Source organism: Fusarium pseudograminearum, chromosome 3, assembly GCF_000303195.2.
Source record: "Fusarium pseudograminearum CS3096 chromosome 3, whole genome shotgun sequence".
Lineage (NCBI taxonomy): Eukaryota > Fungi > Ascomycota > Sordariomycetes > Hypocreales > Nectriaceae > Fusarium > Fusarium pseudograminearum.
The window spans coordinates 2696771-2713398 of NC_031953.1; the positions used below are offsets into that span (position 1 = coordinate 2696771).

The window sequence follows — 16628 nt, forward strand, 5'->3', positions numbered from 1 at the left end:
CCACCAGGTGGTAGTGAGACACTAGGACTAGGTGTTAGACGACACTGAGCATTGTCTCTTCCGGAAAGGGTTTCATGAACAAAGGGAACGTCTTGTTCAGATATGTGAATACGGTCATCTTTTATACCTGCAGTAAATATTAAGTTGACTATAAGTACATGCCTATATCTGAGTGTAATAGCGCAATGCATGGCATCGATAGGTAAACCGGTGGCTGACCGTCGACTTACCCGATCAGTACAAGTCCGTTGGCCGCTAAAGAACCCCTCCCCTCCACAGAGCAAGAGCCCGACCCCGACACAATCCACCTTCGTCGAACCTAACTTGGTGTACTGTACTCTGTACGCCGGACATACAGCCAGCAAACACTAACTTGGCCCAACCATTCGTCAAAGGCAGTCAGTCAAGTCCGATTTGCCATCAGCCGAACCCGGCCACTCGCAAAATCATCCGCCGTGGTGTTAAGGTTCTCATCGTCCAGTGATACCTCCTCCGCAGCCATAAACCTCGTCTCCTCCACCTACTCAACTCCTTCTCTCTCTCCAGCTATACACTACACGACGGGCGACACGCGGAATCGTCGATAAACATCTCTCCACCACCAAACATTTCTATACGATCGTCAGCGCTAGCGTCTTCCTGGCGTTGGTCCAACTGGGTTCCTGCTCTGGATCCCTGCACTATCAAATCTCCCAGACCCCTTGGAACCGAGACGATAGCAATTATGCGTCCTCTGGATCCTCAGGCCCAGGGGCTCGTTGACGACCGAGTTGCCGAGGAGGAGCATGGACAGTTCCTCATTGAATATCATTCGCGTTTGACGGGACCAAGCTCCCCTGCGTCGTATGGCTCCAGTATTCGCGCTTCGACCGCCCGGAGGCGAGCTGCCATGTCAAACAAGCCCATAAACAATCATTTATCAGAAACAACACCTCTCCGTCTTTCCCCAGCGGCTCTCCAGACTCCTACTGCTCCTCAATCGACACCTCGCTCAACTCCTCCCGTTGTTCCTCTCAACCTGACTCCACCCTCAGCAGCCCATTATCTTCCCAGCTGTTCTGTACGAACTCGCGATCCTGGATCTCATGTAGAACCGACTTCTCCAAAGCTCCAGTCACCTTTGCGCCACTCCATTAACCTAAACACCAACAGCCTCGACGCTGAGTCACAGCACTACCGGATCTCCAGCGACAAACCCAGGGCCCAGTCAGTCGATATGTCATTCACTGGTGATAACAAAAGGCCCGCTGCGAGCAGGACTCGATCAAGCCTGCCTGCTGTCGTGGAAGAACCTGGCCGAAATCGGCTTCCGACTTGGTTGTCGCGACCCAACGCACCAGCGCCTTTATCAACAACCATCCCGGAACGGCGACGCAGCACATCATCTGCCTCCAAGGCATCAACACCAACTTCAGCTCGTTTTAACTTCTTTGGCGCCCTTACTTCTTCCCCTTCTACTGCTTCTCCCACAGAGGAGCAAAACGAGGCCCTTATGAATCTGGATATTGAAAAGGGTCTCTTCCCCAACGGCGTTCCTGGCGAAGGAACAGCTTTCTCGCCATCCGCTTTTAAGAATCTCCAAATGAATGCCACCGGACTGCTGAGCAAGTTCCAGGCTGCTTATGAGCAACGTACATCGGAGTTCCGAGAACTGCAGGCTGAGCGCGACATTGAAGAGTTTAACAAGAGCGAAGCCGAGCTCAAGGTGGAGCAGCTCGAAAAACAACTCGAAGAACAATCTACAATCATGGCAGAGCGTGATGCTATGATCGAATACTTGCTCAACCAGCTAGCTCATGAAAAGGACCGAGCAGATCAAACCACAAACGGCGAGAAAGAGAACACCACCTCAGCAGCTTCAATCGTGTCAGAGGATCTGGGCGTTGACGAAGACCGACTAAGGCGCTGGCGAAAGAGCACGTCAACCTCATCTGATGACGAGAGCGTGGATGAAGTCAGCGTATTTTCTCGATCAAGGAGCCCAACATTCTCCACCACTATATCAGAGATCAGCCCTATCACAGCTCCTACCGCTCCCGCGGCTCAGGCAAAGCCAGTTTCCCTCGAGCCTCCTCGCGCGGCACGAAATAGCGTTCCTCAGATGAGCCCGTTCCAAAAGCTCATCCGAGGCATGTCCAGTGAGAAACCGAAGCCTGCACCTACCTCCAACTGCCTCAACTGTCAAGGACAAAACGCCAGCATGGCTTGGGACACAGTGAATCTACTCAAGGATGAAAACAAGGGACTCAAGGTCAGAGTGGAAGAACTGGAAACCGCAGTTGAGGGCGCCCTCGACGTTGTTAATGGTCTCGGCTTATGATACAAGTTCAAGTCGTGATTTAAAAAAAAAGAAGAAAAAAAGAAATGATGACCTAATGTGAAACATTGGATGGGCATTCGGCTGCATTGTCACACAAAAACACGGCGCTACGATCGCATCGTACATTGTCGGCGTCTTCAAATGGGCTATATTGTTTTACTGGAGTTTATGGTTTATAAAGCCGGATTGGGTATACGGCGGCGTTCTCAGCATTTGATACCATTCTGCATAGGTCTAAAGATCAATTTTACATTCGTTAGCTAAGAGGCAAGACAGCCTCTATAGATACCTTTATGTGGATTGAGCCACTACATTGAATAAATCTCAAATTCTTGATCAATTTTCTGTAAAAAAGGCTTCCACAATTATGAGATTATCAGAAGGCGGTGCATGGAAACTGTGTTGGTGGTGAGTATCGCCCTGGTCTTCGTGCATATATCAGTATTTCAACGCATGAAAGACGGAAATTTCGTCACTGGGATTCTGACAGGCCAAATGTAGTTCTCGTGCCTCCTAGAGCAACCAATGAGCCTGGCCTGGGATCAAATAACTTTATTCGACCTTGTCAAACAGTCATGTGAACAACGACCTGAGATTCCACATAACAAATTATGATTGGAGTTGTCAGAAACTATTACCTTGGTAGTAAAGTCATCAAAAGTCCAGGTCATTCAGAACCACAGACTCTGCCGTTGTTCAGCGTTGAGACATCCAATATCCTGATATCGCATCCCAGTACTTGCAAAGCTATAGCGACTTCACAGTAGCTTCACCCGGGCTTTTTTACCCCTTCTTTCAATATTTCTTTTAATTGATAGGTTCCGTAGTCTGGTCGAATACCCTTCTCGCTTGACGAGGTATATGTACAAAACTTTCCCACACCCAAAACGTGCTCAAGGTCTTCCCGCTTTATCATCTGCCGTAAATGACCACTCTAGTGGTGCTCCTCGCCATGGTGGTGCTCGTCCTCAAGGAAAAAATACTCGTAGCCGCAGTAGGCAGTGAAGGCGACTGTCGCGATGCCGAGACCGGGGAAGCCGCTCTTGAGACGGTTCCAACGGGTGTAGGGGCCCTGGTATCGCCAGGCCTCGCTGAGAGGGAGTCAGTATAACGTGTCCAGCGCATAGCGAAACATTTAGCAATGGGGTTTCACGGACTTTCGCTCCCAAGGATCGTATCGAGGCTGGCCGGTGGATGCTTGGAACGCTCGCATGTTGAAGCCGGTGATGTTAGGCTTGGGTCCGCCCGCGGCGGCTCGTAGTACTCTACATGGCGCATCTGTTAGCTTATGACTGTCAATTTCAGGAGCCAATTGATCCGGTAGCAGATCTAGAGGATTGTGTCGTACCTCGTGGCAAGCATCGTGGGCTGGAGGCGAGATTCTGGCTGGTAGTTGGATCTGACGACAAATGAAATGGGCGAATGGAGAGCGAGCCAATTCGACCTTAGTGATGCTGGCGCTCTTCCCCCATCAGTCAAGGTAAAACTGGGGCTCATTCCTCCCTCTGACTACGAACTGAAAGAAGATCGGATCAAAGTGGCCGCTCTCTCCGATATCGCGCACGGGCCATCTGAATCTGCCACCTCCAGCTCCTCATCTGTGGCCTCGATACTGGAGTCTTGAGAAACCATACCAGCAAACAATTATCGAATCTTATAATCCACATTCTGTACTCTATTCGTTATCTTCCGCCTTAAAGACTAGGGAATAGTTATTATAGTGGCCAAGGTACTCGTCTTTTGCTGATTGGCCGAGCCCCCCTCGTACATATCTTCGTCACTCCAACCCACTCTCTCCACCATTCGACGTGGAATCAATAAAAGCACCCGCTAACGCAACTCACGATACTTCCCGGCCATTCGACGACGTTCTCGCCTATCTCTGGTGCTCGTTTAGATTTGTGTTACAAGCAAAGGTCTTTTAAGTATTTCGAAGCTACTTCAATGAACAGAGAATCCGCAAACACGCCGCCGAGATAGGGACCGCCGCCAGATATACCAACAACCAGACCTTCGACTTTGGGGTCGGAAATAAAACAGGATTCTGCTGGTGTCGAACCTCCTAAACAAAGTTATCCAAAAAAGGAAAAGCAAAAGAAACACAAGAAATCGTCCGAGCATCCTCAGAAACGCCAAGCCACAACTGGTCGAGGGCGAAAGTTTCATCACGAGACAACCAACTATCACAACGCAAACTACTACATGCCGCCGCCGCAACTTAGGGGCTTCGGCGGGGGGCCTGCTGTAGCAGCGCCATATCACCAAGGCGGCTTTCCCTCCCATGGCCAACCGCAGGGTGGTATGCCAGGCGCAAACCAGTACATGAACGCCAATGCCCAGCTTGGACCCTTCTCTGCCAACGGGAATGCGTTCACGTCTGGTCTCAACAGTCTCAACACTCAAGGATTCGCCGATACAGGATTTGGAAGCCAGAGCGCAAGAATGGGCTTCCACGGCCCTGCTGCCGCACTACAACAATCACAGCATGGGCTTCACCAGAACATGTTGATGGAACACCCCACAATCAGGTCGCAGCCTAACAAGGGCAGAATACGGGAGGTGTGGAAACATAACCTGCATGAGGAAATGGCCGTGTTGCGAGATCTGGTGGATAAGTACCCTTACATTGCGATGGTAAGACACATGAAGTAACGCTGGCTTCAAAGATGTACTGACCGCCATGAAAAGGATACCGAGTTTCCGGGTGTCGTTTCGAGGCCCATGGGAGGATTTCGAGGGAAGAGCGACTACCACTACCAATGCCTGCGAACCAACGTCGACATGCTCAAGGTCATACAAATAGGCCTCACATTCTTCAACGAGGATGGCGAAACCCCACCAGCACGACCAACGAACGACCTAAAGCTCGGCACAGCTGCGCAAAAGGCTGCAACCAATGCTCCTTTCCCTTGTTCGTGGCAGTTTAACTTCAAGTTCTCCATAACCGACGATATGTACAACGAGAAATCAATCGAGTCGCTTCAGCAAGCCGGTATCAACTTCGAATTGCTTGATCGCGATGGCATTGATCCTCACGAGTTCGCATCTCTCCTCATCCCTTCTGGTCTAGTGTGCTTCGACAATGTGAGGTGGATTTCCTTCCACGGTGGTTACGATTTCGGCTACCTCACCAAACTTCTGATCTGTTTACCCTTACCTAATGATGAGGTTGATTTTGATCACAAGATGAAACTCTATTTCCCCACGACATATGACGTGAAGCATCTTATGAAGCATGCGATCCGACTACACAACTCGGGTCTCCTCACACCCAGTGATCCCAGTAGCGCTGAGATCCTGCAAAAGTTTGAGCACAAGTCAGGACTGGAAAATATCGCAGAAACCCTCAAGATTAAGCGTGTCGGTAATGCGCATCAAGCAGGCTCTGACTCGCTGCTCACCGGAAAGGTCTTTTTCTCTATGCGCGACAAGATCTTTGCCGGCGACATCCCTGACGAGCACGTTGGTAAAGTTTGGGGTCTCGGATTCCCCGACTCCAACTCGAATATCATCTCGATGAACCAGCAAAACAACAATGATGGCCAGACAAATGGCAACGCACCCAGCACACCCAACACTACGAGTGTTGGGTTGGCTACTACACCTGGACCCCAAGGCCACAACGGTATCCTCAACACAGGACCTATGACGCCTGGAGGAGGAGGTGGTGTATTTGGCAGCTTTGCTTTTGGTGGAAACCGATAAAAAACCGAATCCCGCGGGATTTGCTAGCCTGCAAGGCTATTAAATATGCCGATAGTGTTAATGTTTTCACGCCTCTTGATTTTGCCCTTTATGCCATCATCCTACACTTGTACTCCTATAACCACCCGTTTCACACAAAAGCGAAGTCTCGTTTTGTATGGAACAAACCGTACGCGACGCGATATCATAGCCCTCTGATGCTATGTGCGTCTTCACTTCTCGCTCTCACGCTTTTCTGCACGGGGCTCTCACGTTTTTGATATTGGAAGCTGGAAGGGTTCTAGGGATTCAACGGGGGAAAGGGGAATTGGGAAAAGGCACGGCTGGGAGGGAACAAGGTGGTTTGCGTGGACCGCGTGGTGTTGGCGCTGCTACTGTATGCTGTATTGTATAGTTAAATGGGAGTTAGCACCTGGAATTCGATGATTGTCAAGTCATACTGATAGTTCTTGTCGCTAATGCTATCTATGCTGTTCGAAAATAGCTGCGCTGCGTCTGAAGCTGTGTGCTCGCCAAAATATCATGTTGTACAGTTGCATAAAAATCCATTCACTGGATTTTGAAGGAACAACCTTGTAAACCCCGAAAACGCCCAAAACTCAGTCACGTCGCAGCAATCTACAGTTGTTTTGTCCTATGTGATGTAAACCTTTTTCAAGGAATCGACGGGGAATATTTGGCCCGTCCGTAGATCCCTGATTTGGTCAGCAGGCAAGCCGTTCTTCCTCGCCTGTGTCTCTAGACGATCCCTTCCATAGACGCTACCATTTGGCAGTAGCCTCAGATCATGTTCCACGTGGCTCTGTGTATGATGGGCATAAGGTACGTTTCGTGCGAGTTCATTGAGCTCTGTAGAGCAAATAGGACAAACGCCATGGCCGAGAGTCGAAGCACCTGTTTCTGTCACATTCGTGGAACTAGTCGTGTGGCTCACATTTGAACTTTGCGGTGGATTTGCGGAATGAGTATGGCAGGCCGGTGTTTTGAGAGCTGAGAGGCCAGAGGAAAGTGCAATGTGGAGAAGAGGAACCGCAGGAAGGGCGAGAAGCTGGTTATGGGTTTTGGTGAAAAGTTCGGCCAGTTCAGCCCAGCGGGAAGGCTTGTAGAGCTCCCCGTACGCCATGGAACCAGGCGGAAAGGCAAGAAGACCACAAGCTTGTTCAACCTCGCGACGAAACGTGGTTCGGTAGGGGATGAGATGCTTCTTTGCATGAGCGATAGCCTCATTCACTTTGGATGGGGACTGGGAGCGAACGAGTTCGATGTATTGCTGGAAGCGTAGCATGAACTCGAGTTTACTCTGCAAAGTATTAGCACAACGTTGCGGAATATTGAATGGAGTTGACATGCATCCATCTTTCGAAGTTCCTTCTTGTTCTCGGTGCACCATGCCAAGGCCTCGACAACACTCTCCCTCATGAGGGAGTCTCGAATACGACTAGCAGCGACAAAGGTATGGACGTCAACGAGGTCTTTGATACCGCGCTGGTCCGCCAACTGCTTTGCAGTCTCGTTATACCCATGGCGAAGGAGGTAATCCGCCAAAAGCCGGTCCAGCCTTTTCCTACTCCAGGTTTCGTATTTCACATCTTCCACGGAATCCATTTTGTATAGCTCATCGAGATGAGCTATGCGGGCCGCAGCTTGAGTGTGCAAAAGAGCTTCCTCAGCCGCACTCGTAGTGAGCTTGCGCTTCAGGCCGCGCATTCGGGTGATCATAGCATCGACGTTTCGAAGAACATCTTCCTGAGATGCGCGGCCAGATACGGTGGCAGTAGCAGAATCCTTTAGCAGTGTTTTGAGGGAAGTGGTATCCTTCTCGATTGCGAAATGTGCCGTTCGAAAGTTCTTACGGAGAAGCTCGGAGGGTAGACGAAGGAGTGGTTGGTCCTGGTAGTGGTCATGAGCGGATGTCTTCTAAGAGGCGGTGATGGACGGGACGAGTTGGTGGACTTACAAGCAATAGATGCTCATCATGCTTGATCTGGGAGAGCTTGTGGTCTCCCATGGTCAAGATACGCTGATTGGTTTGATAATTGTCTATTTGCAGAATGATATTTGACGCTGAAGTCCCATGCAAGACGGATCAGAGGTCCGATAGTAGCGATTGTTTGACGGTATCGTGAAGTGAGGTCGGAATGAAGTGGGTTGCTCCAATGCAGGTCATGACGAGAGTGGAGCAGAATGTGGGAGTTCAAAGAGGGAAGATACGTACCTGCAAGACGTACACTCCCGTGCCGTTCGGAACAAGGGTATGTGGGGCCCCGGATGGATTGTGAAATCCCGCTGTAAGCGGAGGAGAGAGAGAGAGTGAGCAATGTCAGTGATGTGATGTATAATATCTACGGTAGGTAGGTATGTATGTATGATACGATACTTACGATGTTGGATCAGCTGCATGGGTAGAGTTTAAGCCAACCTTTCAAAGCGAGGTTTTGAGGAGAATGAGGAGCAACTGTGTATTCACGGTGGTGGCAGCAGTCCAGAACTACTACTACCTATGTACGTATTTGCTCCATCTTGAATATTCCAATATGCTCGAGACCAGGCTGCAAGTATTGAAATTTGGTGTGACAAGACGCAGTTTCTGGCATGAACTTTCAGTGGCCATCCAGAACCCCAAAATCGGTTGGTTGCATGAAAAGGACATAGAGTGGCTGTAGATGCCTCCAGATAAGCCCAGGCAGAGACAGGCTTTGGGATCGCATTGTACGTGCAGCAAACATGCCGTACTCGAATGTTGTCGTGACGCCTGTTCTTGATCAACGAGACGAGCTGTGTTGCTCTGGAATAGCCAAATTAACTCGGTTCCACAAAGTATCCTGATCTACAGGTCGAGCCTTGATTCACAAACAATCGAGTCGTTGCATCGTGTACAATATCTTAGTACCTAGGTAGAGTCAGACGAGCCAAGGTCGGATCATCTGTCGCCTGTATTTTAGGACGCAACCTGTTTCACCTCAGTGCATCAAGTGATGTCCAGTTTAATAAAGGGTGGAATCAGGTGATGAGTCCGCGGTATCTTTGATGGCGCTGTCCCTTTGGGAAGACGAGGGGTTCCCTGATTGGTCTGTGCTAAGTACCGACTTGGGCGAAGGATACAAAGCTGACAGTGGCAGAGTGGGAGGCTTATTTGTGTGTGTGAGGGAATCCGGAACGTATTTGGCGCCTTGTGTCTGTGTTGAATGAACTTTATGAGACAATCCTACAATTTGGAACTGGGGCTGCATCTGGATATTTCATTTAGTAGCGAAATTACAAGCCTACAGTACCAAGGTAGGCACTTAAATAAATGCCTAGTCCTCGGGCTATTGATCATGATATTCTCCGGGAATGGTGCCTTGGAAGGAGGTATTGTGCCTGCCCATTATTCCGTATGATTCCTTCTATTACACCTGCCTGGGTTCTTTCCCCATCTGTAAAGGCAATAACCACCCCCATGGAGCATATGTGGCCCACCTGACCCTCCTATTGGTCGCCCGCTGAGATTCGAAAATGACTTTTTGCCTCAGGCCTCAACATGCATCCCCCCTCTTACTCGCGTCGAGTTATTTATCTTACCAGCCTCACCCACTTGCACGTGTTCACCTCTTCCTCCGCCGCGTGACCCGACTCGCTCAGTGCCAGTTCCCAGTTCTCAGCAGCAAGCGCCTATCCTATCCCATCCCAGTCCGGGGGACAGACAGCCCAGCCCAGAGAGATTCAGTCTCCTTGTTCTTCCCTTTTTTTTGTAACATAAAAGACACTCGCGTCTTTTATTCGTTCCGAACGCGTATCAGAACCTCAAGGCTTTTCCTTCACTTTTCCTTTTTTTTTTTAATTAGACTTTTTACAAGTCTTGGTTCTGGGTAGTCTTGAAAACGCGAACTCGTCGACTTATCAACTGGGACTCGCGCGATATCACGAGGTAGATCCCACCAAACACGTGAGACGAGAAAACTCGTGATCTCGCACGCCTCAAGGCACATGATCTGTGAGGTATGTCGCTTTCATGCATCTCATTCACTTCACGATACCCTCATTCAAATGATTTGCGCAAAAATATATATCTTTTCTCTGCTTTTTGGCACCTCGCAAAATATTTGCGCACCATGATGGATTGGATGGCTCGCCATTCCTTCGCGAGATGATGCATTTCACCAAGTGGTCGCGTCTCCCACCACCACCCAACATCATTAATCACTGTCATGGCCTGGCATCGCTTGCTATCATCGCCTATCAGCACGCTCGATTGAAGGTGCGGTTTTACACTGCAGCCATTCTGACTAGACTGAATGAATCAGTACCAACCCATCATCTCGTTCTATCTTCGCCTCGCTCGTGACAAATACCGCGTTTCGGTATCCTTTCGCTCTTGCTTTTCAGTCACCACCAAAACTCAAGCGAGTTTCCTTTCTCTACGCCTCTTCAGAGTCTCAGATCCTACCTCTGCGATAATGACACTAGTGCATCCCATGTTCACGTGTCGCAGATGCTAAATCTTTGCTCTCTGTAATCGACTGGGAGCCTATTTTCTTTTTTACACTTCATCTACCACTACATACATGCATGCACACATACATGCCTTACTTTTACTACTGGCCTTATTCTAACATTGTCTTGTCCTACTCAGATCTTTGACTGAGCGCCAACATCTCATCTGTGGTCTCACCATCGCCACAACTTGCTCTCGGGCGAGCTCATTGATTGAACAGCTCCTGTCCACCAAGGCTGTTTATTTCCTACGTACTTTTTTAACCACCTGAAACGACTGAACAATGTCAGAAGATCTTGCCGAGCAATCAGAGCTCATGGGTCTGACCACCTCTCCTGGTCACAAGCGAAAGCGTGAATCCGGCAGTCCTGACTTGTCGAGGAATAAGCGTCCTGCACCAGCTGCCCACATGTCTACCGACGCGGCCTCGTTTATTGACAGTGCCATGGAGAGCCACGCTGTGAACGCCAATGGTGTCAACGTTGCCGATTTCAACGCTCTGCAGCAGGCCACCCAAGAACATGACCACCCTGATGCCCCAGACCCTACCAGTGCTACCAGTACTGCTCAGGCTGCTCTTGGGATGTATCCCACTCTGCATGTCCCGCCTTCTACAGAAGAACAGTTCGCTGCCCAGGCGGCGACAGACCCCGACCACGGCCACGACACATCTTTCAACCCCGATGTGACACCCTCAGTCGACGGCATCATGGAACCTCCTCAGGTTGGCCCTCCCCAGCATCAGCACACGCCTCCAAATGGCGTCCCGCATGCGCCACCACGATACAATCCCGCCGCACCCAACCCCAAACCTACCGTTGGGTCAGAAGAGTGGCACAAGATGCGAAAAGACAACCACAAAGAAGGTATGATGGAATATCATTGTGCTCTCTTCAGGTTAGCTAACAGTGTGCAGTGGAGCGTCGCCGACGTGAAACAATCAATGAGGGTATTAACGAACTCGCCAAGATTGTCCCTGGTTGCGAAAAGAACAAGGGTTCTATTTTGCAACGTGCTGTCAGCTTTATTTCGCAGCTCAAAGAAAACGAACAACAGAATATTGAGAAGTGGACGCTTGAGAAGCTGCTCACGGAGCAAGCCATTACAGAGCTAAGTGCTTCCAACGACAAACTCAAACACGAATGCGAGCGGCTTTACCGTGAGCTCGAGATCTGGAAGCGCGTGGCGCAGAATGCTGGCCTTGAGCCACCGCAGCCCAAGGAGGAGAACAACACTGCTACTGCATCGAGCTAGAGGCCCTTTTCAACATTGGCATGTCCCCCTACGGCAGTCACAGACTGATCTTCACGTATACCCCTACCTAATACTGTCTTGTGCGAATATTGCCTTGGCAATCATTTGCCAGTCAGTCCGGTTGTGTTTTCACTTGTTGTTTTCCCCCTAGTAGTACTTTTCTCATGGAGCCGGGAGGAACAGAGGATCAGGAAAGGGTCACCCTTCTTGGCGCATGTGAGTAGTCTCCTGGTATAATCTATTAGGTTTGGTAGTTTTAAGTAGCTTGGCGTTGGTGGATTGATTCACTCTTCGGTTGATGGAAAGCTGAGGCAACGGATCTGCTTTACGGCGCAATACAGTGCGATAGCTTGAGTGTTGAATTGAGTGGATATATATCCCTGCTATGCCTTTTTTTTTTGCTCTCTGGCCATTCATGACCCTCTCGACAAGCGCTGTATCTGTCATGGTTGCAATGCTGATGAATATGGTAAGTCATGGCTCATAGGTCCCGTGTGACACTGTTCTCATTTAGTAGCCGAAGCGCATCTTCACAAATAGAGTCACTAAAATACAGTTCGACTTTGCGAAAATGTCATTTTAGGCCCTGACAAGCCTAGATACTAGTAGATAGATGCCTTCACTTTTTACTCCAAACTACCCCTTTAAACAAAGACCATCCCCGCTCGATACCTCTGTCACCCATGTAACACAGCATCCGATAATAACGATTTACCTCCATTTCAGAAACTAACAAACTGACTGAAACACACCTAGTTCCCTGGCGGAACAAGGCAACACAAGCTGGAACTTGACGAATGGCGTAATTTCAAGCTAGGCGAACGACTCCAATCCCAAATCCCTTGTTGAAATGGATGAAATATGCAGAAGTCGATCCCCAGCACAAGCTGACACTTGATGTTAACGCCCGAGATTGTAACCGTGTTCCGTGGGCCCAAATAATCGCATATTTAAAACCATAATGCACAGGGCTTTCCCGCAAATATGTTCGCCGCCATGATACGTAGTCGCCTTTTGTTGATCATTAAAATAAGAAACTCGTAGTCATTATGCCTCCAGAATGAGCTCCATGTAATCACAAATGTAGCGGCCGTCACCAGGAGCGCCGTGACATGATATTCAGGCTGAATAAAAAACGCACCCCAAAGAAAAATCCAGATTGGAACAGCGGGCTGATGGAATTACCAAGTTCTTTCAAACCCAAACAAGCAACGCGATCAAGTACAGAAGTCAAATATGCCATCCCGAGATTGTCCTTGAAAATGTAATTTGGGTATCGAATCATATGACAATCGTGACCGTCCACCATCCGAAATAATCTAGTAAGGCTTGCATGTCGGTGCCGGTATTGGATGGGTTTGTAACCGAGAAACAAGGAGACTGCCATGGGTCATTACATGGCCGTCCTCTGAGCGACCTGTGCTGTGTAACCAGGCCTTTCGTCCTAGTGATCTATAACCATATATAAAAAAAGAGCGCCTGTGTGTTCCACGCCATATATAAAGAGGCAGTGTAAAAAGGCGCCATATATGGTGTTTGCGTTAATGCATGGCGTGCCGAGGTACGTCGTCCACTTTCACGCCGGGAAGTCCCCGATTATCGTGTGACATGTAATCGTAACCTTGGGCAGGATGCAATTGTGTGGGCTGTGGCACGCTGCCTGTCCGGAACATGGGAGTCTGGTTTGGATCGTATCCACGAGCGAGCCCATCGAAGGAGGTGTTCATGTAGGACTGAGCCTGATTCATAGCAACACCAGAGCTGACAAATGTTGTCGTCGGTTGGCTGGGCGGTTGCTGTGTAAAGGTGTACATGGATGAAGAGTTGGGTGCTGTGGAACCGGGCTGCCATTGCTGGGTGTACATTGCTGTATTATTCTGGCCTCCATACTCTGAATGGGCGCTAAAGATGGAAGCTCGGCGACTGGCATCGTGTGCGGGAGGCACACCCATGTCCATAGTCAGGCTGCCACCAGTAGCGTGTACTGAAGGTTGGCCATTGACTGGTATGCCTGTGTTCTCGACAAAGGCGTGTTGATCCTGTGGCATTTCTGGCATGGTCGAGGGCGTGTACTGGTTACCCCTTACAGGTAAATCTCCGCCGAGGAAGGGTGTCCCGTGAAGTGATGTGCCTGCACTATGGCTGTTTGATGAGGGCATGAGTCCATGGACTGCCGTTAATTTGTTTGGGGTCGCATCGTGGTCGTCTTCTTCCTTGAGAGTAGGTCCATGGTCATCGTTGCTCGATAGGTATGATTCAGGAATTTTATCATCTGCCATCACAAAGACTTCGGTACTTCCATCTTGGTCGTGTTAGTGTCTGCTCGTCCGTTGGCAAACATATACTTACCAATTTCTTCCTTTTTAAACCTTTCTTCCTGCTTAGCTACTTTGAAAATCTCGTTTAAGAAGGGGCGCTTCTTTGCATTTGCTGGGTTATCCTTGTCTGCGAAGAAACCCGAAAGGGCCTCGATAGTGATCTCCTCCAACTTCTGGACGTTGAGCTTCAACTTCTGGATGTCGGGGTGCTGCCTTTGGTTGGGTTCTACGATCATTCTGAGGATATGGTTCAGAAGATGGACTCGTTCTGGTTTGATGCAGTGTCAGTAAATAGCCCATCAAGCACCCAGAACATAACAATTATAAGCATTACCTCGCTTGTAAAGATGGTCTGGCTCTTTGTGGCGGACCTTGTCTTCTTTGGTAGGACCCCAAGGCTTTGGCCACCAGTCAGGCGCTTTCTCGTCACTTCCTGTGTAGGGATGTGTTGATTGTTTCTTTGGCTCCACAGCTTTTACCCATGCCTTTGCCATGAGCTTGCAAGCCGTCTGCTGGCAATTCTTGAATCGCAGCTCATAGAAGAGGCCGACATCGAGGGAATTTCCGATCTTGATGCCCTTTCGTATCGTTGTTGCCACGGTCATAGGAATATCGTCGTCGTCAGCAATACCATGCCGAGCCCGTGGTCTCTTTCGTCCCTGCCGTGATGGAGTTTCCCATTCGTCAAACTGGGACATTCGTCGACGATCCATCATGCGGTTTCGTGGGAAATCCATGGATTGTCTGTAGCCGTCATAACTGACATCATCGTTGATCACGGGGCTTGCTCCTAATCATTTATCAGCCTTCAGGACATCCTGTCCGTGTTAGAAAAGGAATCCACCAACCAGCATCCAACCGGTCAACGACCTTTAAATACTTTTCCATATCGAAGAATTGTTTCTCATAGCCACTTCGAACTCCCGAGGTGCCGGGCCCAGAGAAGGTTTGTGGGCTTCCATCGTCCATGACCACAACCAGGAAGTATCGTCTAGCAGATATTCCACAAGATTGTCGGAGGGCTTCGTCAATTTGCTGTTTCTCTGTGTCAGCGTTTACTCCAGCAATTGAATTAAATGATGGTTACAATTGGAGGTTGCCGGCGGTGCATGTCCTGTGCTTCGGAAAATCGACTGTCGTCGATTCCATCGCCAACAAATCTTTCAGGAAGATAGGGGTGATGAGGGTAGCGGGAGAATGACTCCCTCGACCACTCTCTGACCATGTTTGCGACTGGTGTTCGTGGAGGTCGTTGAAGCTGACCGTTGACAGTTGGGGGCAGCTTTGTAAAGGGCAGGCTGTAGCTTGACACAGGCTTAAAACAGGAGAATCGTGTGATACAAGCGCTTGTCAAGGTACCAGTTCTTTCTTGAACTCGGAGATGTCGAAGACCGTGTTCGTCTGTAGTCAACCGGGTTGTACCGAGCAGGTTGTATCGATCGGCAGAACAGTTCAGTTACACAGACGTCTAAGAATGAAGCCAATTAACCAGAACTATTTCAGCAAATCTTATACTACTGGAACATATCGCAGTAGGAATTATGAGAAATTGAAATAGGGCCAGTGACGTATTCAAGCAACGAGCTGCGTAGAGGATTGTCGTTGCAAAATTGTTAATATTCTCGGATGGTGGTTTCGTCAGAATGTTGAACGATATAGACAGGGGTCAGACACTTTGCGAAGTTGGATCCAGATAAGTTCGCCTCCGGCCTGACTCCTCCGGGGGGTTGCGGCTCAGTCTTCTCGCAAATGGGCTCGGGAATAGTATGGGTGTGATTGACGTCGAATGTATGCGGGCGACGATTTCCAATTATCACAGAGCAGCGATCCAACCCTAGTGATTTGGTTTCCAGTGCTAGAAGTTTTGTTGCTACTGATGTCTGGGAAATGGAGTGATTCGTAAACTAGGTAGCTTACGAATCGTCCTCTGGAAGAGCAGCACCGCTCAGATCTTCCGAGTCGAGTTGATACTCGAGGTGGGAATAAATGCGCTGACGATGTTCGGTGTGTTGTCAATTATTCTTAGCACAAGCAAGTCAATCAACGCTCCATGGACAAATGCGAAGCACGTCGCAGCCCACGATAGGGTGATCCGAGTAAGAGATTCTGTTTTTGTGGTGGTAATGTTAAGTTGAGATGGAAACAGTGCTTCGATTTTCAGGGCAAAGAATTGAGCAATGGTGATACGAAATAGAAATAGTGGTGCAAAGGCGAAGTTGAACTGAACAGCAGATTTTCAATATCAAGAAGACGAGGTTGCAAAATGGAACAGATGTAAAGCTGGGGAATGAGAGACAGGCCAAGGTAGGTCCCCGCACCTTCTGTAGATCGATGTTGTCTCTCTTCTCAGAGGTTTTGCTTCGGATGAGACAGCTTCCCGTGCCGTCTCTATTCTACGACGGGCGTCTCTCAATCCGCGAGAAAAGAAAAGACTGCAGTTAGGACACTTGGTGAAAGATTTAGAATGAAAACAGACAGGGACCAGGTATGCTAAAAAGCAACACACCAGATGGGTTGTAGGGATCAAGGACCAATGCTTAATGTAAGTCTCCGATCT

At 49.2% G+C, this 16628-nt stretch overlaps 7 protein-coding genes across 7 annotated transcripts; 4 read left to right on the top strand and 3 right to left on the bottom strand.

Moving 5' to 3' along the window:
* Positions 1 to 724: 724 nt before the first annotated feature.
* Positions 725 to 2320, top strand: FPSE_06154 (uncharacterized protein; the record flags this gene model as incomplete). Its single annotated transcript, XM_009259272.1, has 1 exon — positions 725 to 2320. The coding sequence occupies one exon, from the start codon at positions 725 to 727 to the stop codon at positions 2318 to 2320; it is 1596 nt and encodes a 531-aa protein (XP_009257547.1).
* Positions 2321 to 3254: 934 nt separating this feature from the next.
* Positions 3255 to 3682, bottom strand: FPSE_06155 (uncharacterized protein; the record flags this gene model as incomplete). Its single annotated transcript, XM_009259273.1, has 3 exons — positions 3255 to 3411; positions 3478 to 3585; positions 3669 to 3682. The coding sequence occupies 3 exons, from the start codon at positions 3680 to 3682 to the stop codon at positions 3255 to 3257; spliced, it is 279 nt and encodes a 92-aa protein (XP_009257548.1).
* An 840-nt stretch (positions 3683 to 4522) lies between these two features.
* FPSE_06156 (uncharacterized protein) lies at positions 4523 to 6025 on the top strand (the record flags this gene model as incomplete). The annotated part of the gene is made up of 2 exons (XM_009259274.1): positions 4523 to 4954; positions 5009 to 6025. The coding sequence occupies 2 exons, from the start codon at positions 4523 to 4525 to the stop codon at positions 6023 to 6025; spliced, it is 1449 nt and encodes a 482-aa protein (XP_009257549.1).
* Positions 6026 to 6659: 634 nt separating this feature from the next.
* Positions 6660 to 8033, bottom strand: FPSE_06157 (uncharacterized protein; the record flags this gene model as incomplete). Its single annotated transcript, XM_009259275.1, has 3 exons — positions 6660 to 7325; positions 7433 to 7915; positions 7983 to 8033. 3 exons carry the CDS (start codon positions 8031 to 8033, stop codon positions 6660 to 6662), a joined length of 1200 nt encoding a protein of 399 aa, XP_009257550.1.
* Positions 8034 to 10782: 2749 nt separating this feature from the next.
* Positions 10783 to 11753, top strand: FPSE_06158 (uncharacterized protein; the record flags this gene model as incomplete). Its single annotated transcript, XM_009259276.1, has 2 exons — positions 10783 to 11365; positions 11416 to 11753. 2 exons carry the CDS (start codon positions 10783 to 10785, stop codon positions 11751 to 11753), a joined length of 921 nt encoding a protein of 306 aa, XP_009257551.1.
* A 415-nt stretch (positions 11754 to 12168) lies between these two features.
* Positions 12169 to 12602, top strand: FPSE_06159 (uncharacterized protein; the record flags this gene model as incomplete). The annotated part of the gene is made up of 2 exons (XM_009259277.1): positions 12169 to 12222; positions 12510 to 12602. 2 exons carry the CDS (start codon positions 12169 to 12171, stop codon positions 12600 to 12602), a joined length of 147 nt encoding a protein of 48 aa, XP_009257552.1.
* A 692-nt stretch (positions 12603 to 13294) lies between these two features.
* FPSE_06160 (uncharacterized protein) lies at positions 13295 to 15296 on the bottom strand (the record flags this gene model as incomplete). The annotated part of the gene is made up of 5 exons (XM_009259278.1): positions 13295 to 14055; positions 14103 to 14339; positions 14406 to 14861; positions 14920 to 15106; positions 15159 to 15296. 5 exons carry the CDS (start codon positions 15294 to 15296, stop codon positions 13295 to 13297), a joined length of 1779 nt encoding a protein of 592 aa, XP_009257553.1.
* Between the last annotated feature and the right edge of the window lie 1332 nt (positions 15297 to 16628).